Source organism: Solanum tuberosum, unplaced genomic scaffold (genome assembly GCF_000226075.1).
Source record: "Solanum tuberosum cultivar DM 1-3 516 R44 unplaced genomic scaffold, SolTub_3.0 scf00160, whole genome shotgun sequence".
NCBI lineage: Eukaryota > Viridiplantae > Streptophyta > Magnoliopsida > Solanales > Solanaceae > Solanum > Solanum tuberosum.
Window position 1 is genome coordinate 913906 of NW_006239085.1, and position 7130 is coordinate 921035.

At 35.9% G+C, this 7130-nt stretch overlaps 1 protein-coding gene across 1 annotated transcript; it reads left to right on the forward strand.

Annotated features, from left to right (window-relative positions):
- Positions 1-2027: 2027 nt before the first annotated feature.
- LOC102582318 (probable receptor-like protein kinase At1g67000) lies at positions 2028-4455 on the forward strand. The gene is made up of 3 exons (XM_006353759.2): positions 2028-2473; positions 2559-3019; positions 3105-4455. The coding sequence occupies exons 1-3, from the start codon at positions 2073-2075 to the stop codon at positions 4301-4303; spliced, it is 2061 nt and encodes a 686-aa protein (XP_006353821.1). The 5' UTR covers positions 2028-2072; the 3' UTR covers positions 4304-4455.
- Positions 4456-7130: the final 2675 nt, after the last annotated feature.

Here is a 7130-nt window from a genome sequence, read left to right on the forward strand (position 1 = left end):
ATATATATATATATATATATATATATATATATATATATAAATTAGATCGTTTGTTTCATTTTATGTGACGCCATTTCGTTTTTTAGTCTGTCCCTAAAAGAATGTCACCTTATTATAATTAGAAACAATTTAAATTTGAAATTTCCCATTAATCCTTAATTAAATAATTTACAACCACACAAATATTTAAGGATTGTTTTAGACCACAAATTTTTTAAAAAATAATCTTAAATACCTTGTCAAGTCAAATGATACCACATAATATGAGACGAAGGGAGTATATATTATGCCGGTTTGATTTTAATTCTATTTTATTTTATTTCTTTTAATATCAAACCAAACTACACGTCAGTTTATTTTTCCTATTTGACTTAATTCATTAGTTCGATTTGGCATTATAGTTTACTTGTACACCCCTAAATACTATGAAGCTTCTTCAGCCCTCAAAGTGAGGAAGCATGACCTAGTCATAATTGAGGGCTACTAATGATACATTTTTGTGTATGACTTTTCAAAATTTATAGTATTTTATAATTCTCTCGTTATTATGTTACTATGTATTATACTTTATAATTCTCTCGTTATTATGTTGTTACTATACAAAGAAATGTCAAACTTAATTTCTTTGTGAGAAAGTTCCTGTTGTACTAATTAATACAGTTCAAAGATATTTTAAATATTATGTAATATTATTCGATTTGGATCAAGTCGGTAGGATTTTTCTCATGGATTTCAAACCATTCATTAAAAGTATCAACGTCTTATAAATAGCTTATTTTTATTTTTCAGCTATTAATAGGGATTTTTTCAAACATATCCATCAATCTGGCCTTTGAACTATGTTCTACAGACCCATCACTATTCATGGGCTAATTTGAAAATTAATTATGTGTCACCCATATTAAGCGAGTATTTATGGTCACAAAAAAAACCCACTAATTTTTTTTATGCATGTGTATTTGAAGCTACATGTAAAGGTTGCAAAACCGACCTATAGATGATAAAAATTACTAAGTCGAGTCACACACCATTACTCTATCATCTCCATACTCATCTCGTCAAATCATTGACTCTAATATCAGTTGTTGGGACACAAACAATAACAAAAAGATATTAGAGTGATATTGCTCACTTCTTCTCAAAAAAACTCACACCATTAAGAGTATCAAACACCTCATAAATAACTTATTTTTTCTTTTTCAGATACCAATATAGGACTTTGTTCAAACTTCAAACACAACCAATATTTCCAGCTGGGGACTGTCATTTAAACCGAAACCGAATTCGAACTGAAAAAAAGTTATTGGTTTATCAGTATTGAGTTATTGGTTTAGCGGTTTTGATAACGGTTTTGATTTTTTTGGTATCGAGTTAGCGGTTCTTAACGGTTTGAGGTTTTTTCTTAACGAGTTAACCGATAACCCGATAGTAAATTAAATAATTATATTCATATCATTTTGTATATAAAGTCCTTGACTTAGAGCTTGGTTTCCTACTTTTATTTCTGGTTGTCTCAAACACTTGGTTATTACACAATGTAAAAGTGTTTGTTTTTGAGCAAGATCTAACTTGTGAACTCGTGTGCATTGTTTATTTGGTTTGTCACCTTGTTTCTAAGTGATTTTCAATGTTTTTTTTTTGTGTTAAATTTTAACGATTAAACCGATAACCGAACCGATAACGATCAAAAACCGATAAACCAATAACCGATAAGTCAATATCTTAATGGTTCTATAACGATTTAACATCTTTACAAATCGATAACTAATAAGTCAAACCATAAACTTCAAAACCGAACAGAGCCAACCGATACGCAGCCCTAATTTACTCATATAGTTCATTAATATGCAATTTTTATCTCAATTTCCAATTTCAAAAGAGGGAAAAAGAAAATCCATATATGTAATGAAAAACCAAGTCAAAGTCAAAGTCAAAGTCAAAGTTAGGTGTTGAAAATTATGAGCTCAAAGATGTTTAAGTGCTTTCTTCCTTGATTCACTTGTTTCCATTGATTTGGATTTGGAGAGAGTGTATTTTGATATGTAACTTTGAAAGATAATACATATGTTGCAATGGTTATGTTATTGCTCCTCCTAATCTTAGTCCCCTGCACCATTCCATCATGTTACAGTTATTTGTTTGAAGGCGAGAGTGTTAACTGTGAAGGTGCTTACAATTGTGGAAACATACGTGGTGTTAACTACCCGTTCTGGGGAGGTGGTTCACGATCAAGATTATGTGGTAACGACAATTTATATCTACAGTGCGAAGATAATCAGACCACTTTGTCTGTTCTTTATTTCATTAGAAATACTATTGGGTATAAACCTTCAGAATTTCATGTACTGATGATTAATCAATCCTCATTCCGTATGAAGATTGTTCATCATAATCATTGGAAGAATGTTTGTCCGGAATCTTCTTCACTCTACAGTCTTTACAAGTACAACACCACCTTAATCAATGGTCTCAGGTACGCAATGACTCAGGGTCTTACAGTTAGATATATGTGTAATAAAGCAAGTACAAATTAATAAATTCTGAATCCTTCACTACAGGTATGTACCAGGAACTACATTTATAAACATACACTATGGCTGCAGTCCTGAGGTCCTGTCGACTGTACAGGTGCAGAGCAATTTTAGTTGTTTTATAATTGGAACAATCAACACTGGTGTGTTCTTTACCGATGAAATTGTAACAAATGTTCTAGGATGTTCCTTCAGCATACTGGTTCCTCTTGTTTCTACTGCTTACAATAAACTGTGGGACGCAACTATAACGCTGCAAGAAGCTGTGAATGAGGGGTTTGAAGTGGATTACAGTGATGCCTTAGGTGGCTGTTTGGCATGTCAGGATTCAGGAGGAATATGTGAAGTTAGTCTTGAGTTTCGGTGTCGTTGTGGAGACACAACTCATCCTTCTACCTGTCCAGATAATGCTAAGCTACCGGCATATTTGGTGGCGCAGCCAAACACTGATTTTGCAAGAAAGATTCATTCACTCAAGTTGACAATAGGTAGGATTCTCTTTCTCCTACTCTTCATGTTCATTTTTAACAATTTGCAGCCTACATGAGATTCAATTTCTTCCCCTGGTAATAGGATTGTCAGTTGCTGGAATTGGCATATTAATCTGCTTTGGAATCTGGTATACACAGTATAGAAAATCATTCAACAAGTGCATAGGATTCATTAACGGAAAAACAGAAGATCAGAGTCTAGAGGCATTACTAAAGCAATATGGATCTCTGGCACCAAGGAGATATAGCTATTGGGAAATCAAGAAAATGACGAATAGATTCAAAGATAAGCTTGGTGAAGGAGGTTTTGGAGGGGTCTACAAAGGTGAACTTTCTGATGGCCGTGCAGTTGCAGTGAAGATTTTAAAAGCATCTAAGGGTGATGAAGAAGAATTTATCAATGAAGTTGCAAGCATCAGCCAAACTTCACATGTCAATGTCGTGTCTCTTTTAGGATATTGTCTTGATGGGAGCAAAAGAGCTCTAATTTATGACTTCATGCCAAATGGATCCTTAGAGAAATACATATACGGTGATGGTTCTCTCTTGGGACTGAACAAATTGTATCAAATTGCAGTTGGAATTGCTAAAGGATTGGAGTATCTTCACCGTGGATGCAATACAAGAATTTTGCATTTTGACATAAAGCCTCATAACATACTCCTTGATGAAGAGTTCTGTCCTAAGATATCAGATTTTGGTTTGGCAAAACTATGCACCAGGAAAGAAAGCATTGTTTCCATGTTAGGAGCACGAGGGACGATTGGTTATATTGCTCCCGAAGTAATCAGTAGGAGTTTTGGAGGAGTGTCACACAAATCTGATGTCTATAGTTATGGAATGATGGTTCTAGAAATGGTTGGAGGAAGAAAGAATGTCAAGGAAGAAGTGAGCCATACAAGTGAGATATATTTTCCTTACTGGGCATATCAGCATGTTCAGCTAGACGATGACCTGAAGCTACATGGGATTATAGACATAGAAGAAGAAGAAACTGCTAGAAAGATGATATTAGTAGGTCTGTGGTGCATCCAAACTGATCCAGCACAAAGACCATCAATGAGTAAGGTTATTGACATGCTAGAGGGAAGCCTCGTCTTAGAAATCCCACCAAAACCTTTATTATGTACTCCTTATTGTTCAGGAAGACATTCTTTGAACACACAGGCAATGCCACTGAACGCCTCCGTAATTTCTTCATCCAGTTCATCACTTTGTTCTACTGAAGAATCAGCAAATTTCATAGGCACAGCTACCAAAGACGGAACTTTCCAGAAGTAATGAACTTGAATTTGAGTCTTTAATTGTGAGTTTGATTGAAATAATTCACCATAAACTGTGAAGGATTGTATTTAAGTGTATTGTATATTTGTATTTGGTTGAACCTAAGGAAATGTATATGATTTATGGAGACTAGACTTTAATCCTCTTCAGAATTTGAACTGCTTCTCCATCAAGAAAAGACACATTTCTTATTATATATATATATATATGTAATTTGGAGAGTTTCATTTGAATATTTAGAACAGGCTCTCGATTCTTGTGTGCCACAAAAGCACCAAACCAGGTTGTATAGATAATGAGATGAATGAGCTGCTCTACTTCTTCAGTTAATAAAATCAACAGTGGTCTCAGATTTATCACCTCATCACACACTCCACCTCCCTAATAGTAAAAAAAACAAGGAAGATATCATTCAGATGTGTTGTTGATCTATGTTGCACGGACTCTTCAAAAGTGTTATCGCACCTGTGTCGGATCCTCCAAAATTACACTAACTTTAGAGGATCAGAAATGCACCCATCGATATTATTGAAGAGTCCAAGCACATAGCTCTTGAAGAAAGAGCATTGTGCTGAAAGGGACTCTTGGTTAAAGAAAAATAAAGCTTAATCAGTAGAAAGGATTGAGCATGTAGAATCTGGATACAATGAAACAGCATTCTAGATTTACCATTGCTGACATATTGACTAAGTAAGAGGGTGATGGGACACCCTAACTTCTGAGTTGTGTCATGGTAAATGAAGTAATGTGTGCTCCCACCAACAATCAGATTATGTAAGGGTCGTTGAGTAGTATACAATAAAACCTTAATGGTTTGAGCACCTCTTATCCTAGTCGAGGCATAAATTGAGATCACTGGTTTACTCTTATCCTCAAGTGGAAGGCTCTCTTCTTTTCTAGCATCACCAGAGACTTTCAACTCTTCACTCTTCAATATAAATAGCTATTCTGGGAGGCTGCACTTATTGCCAAGGTTGTATTTCTCATTACAAAAGTAACATGAGTCTTTAGCTCATGTGTCTTGCATATTTACTGGAGAACTAGTTCTTCTAGATTTTGTGTGTTGAGATTAGTTAAAATTCAGCTTTCAATTAATTATATGCTTCTTGTTATAAAGAAGTTAGTTAATTAGCTTACTGGTTGAAAGGAAGTTAAGAAATCAGTTGTGTCTTAGCTGTCATGTTGATTAGAAGATATTTTCATTTCTGTACATACATGTATAATAAAGAAGTGGAATAGAAGTTAATTTTTCATTTCCCCAAATCACACTCTCAATCGTCTCTTTCATACTCTCTCTCTCTCTAGCTTGTTAGTCATCTATGCACAACTTTGACATGGTATTAGAGCAATAGGCACTGATCTCTTCTTCGTCTTCCGCATCACCTCACTTAGTTCTTCATTCTCTTTTGTTTCTCTGATTCCTTTCTTTTTCATCTCATTCACGAATTCTTGTTTCTTAGATTCCATGTTTAGGTCTCAGATTTTTCTAGCTCAATTTCATCAATCTCATGGATCAGAACACAGACGCTCCTCAGATCCAAACTCAGCAAGTTGTTGATTCCAGCCAACCACTGTACATGCATCCATCAGAAAGAGCTGGATCTGCGATCATTCTGGTGCTCTTCGATGGAACTGGAACTGGTTATAGATCTTGGTGACGCGGTGTCCTTCACGCCCTATCTGTGAAAAACAAAGTAGGTTTCATCAATGGAAAGTTCAGAAACTGGTTGTAAATTCACCCACATTCGCTCAATGGGAACGTTGCGATGACATGGTCAGGTCGTGGATTCTCAATTCTCTGTTGAAGGACTTAGTTGACAGCTTGCAGTATGTCAACAACGCAAAGGAATTGTGGGAGGAACTGCAAGACAGGTATGACCAAATCAATGGTGCGAAACTCTATTAGCTCCAACAGGAGATCAATGATCTCGCCCAAGGAAATCTGGACATTACAGGGTACTATTCCATGCTTCGAGGACTCTGGAAAGATCTTAATACCCTGGATCCCAACACTCAATGCACTTGTCTGTGCGATTGTGGTGGTAAGACCAAAATGCATAAGGCGGAGCAGGATCGAAAGCTCATCCAGTTCCTGATGGGACTTAACGAGGTCTACACTATAGTGCGAGGTAGCATTCTTATGATGAACCCACTGCTAACTATGGCACAGGCTTTTTCTATTTTAGTGAAAGAGGAGAAACAACGAGAAGTCAAACCATCCACTCGCATGAGTTTAGCCTCTACCTCACTTAGTGCTAGTTCTAGAGCCTCTACCTCACTTAGTGCTAGTTCTGGAAATGGCAATTTCAGAACAAACTACTCTTACAACAATCACAGAAATGGAAACAACATCTACAGAGGTCCTTTCAATCATTTTCAGCATGTCAACAGGAACACTTATCCCATTCCTAATATTAACAAAGAAAATTTGTTTTGTGATTACTGTAAGAAGGTTGGACACACAGAAGACAAGTGCTATAGGTTGCATGGTTTTCCCCAAAACCTCAAGTTCACAAGGGGAACTGGACCACATTCAGGGAACTCAAAGCTTAACCAAAGACCAATATGATCATCTGGTGAGATTGCTTGAAAATGTTCAGGTGCAAGGACCATCTAGCAGCACCAAGGACACTCTGGATAACATTATGACTGAATTACTGAAATATATTGGATAGCTCAAAAATGACATGCAAAATGAGAGCGCACATTTATATACTGACAATGACACATTCAAACTGAGACATGTACATCTGAAATACTAAAATATCTGACCTAGCATGTGTTAATCATTTAATCTATTGGGAGTAGCATAATACCGAGTTGG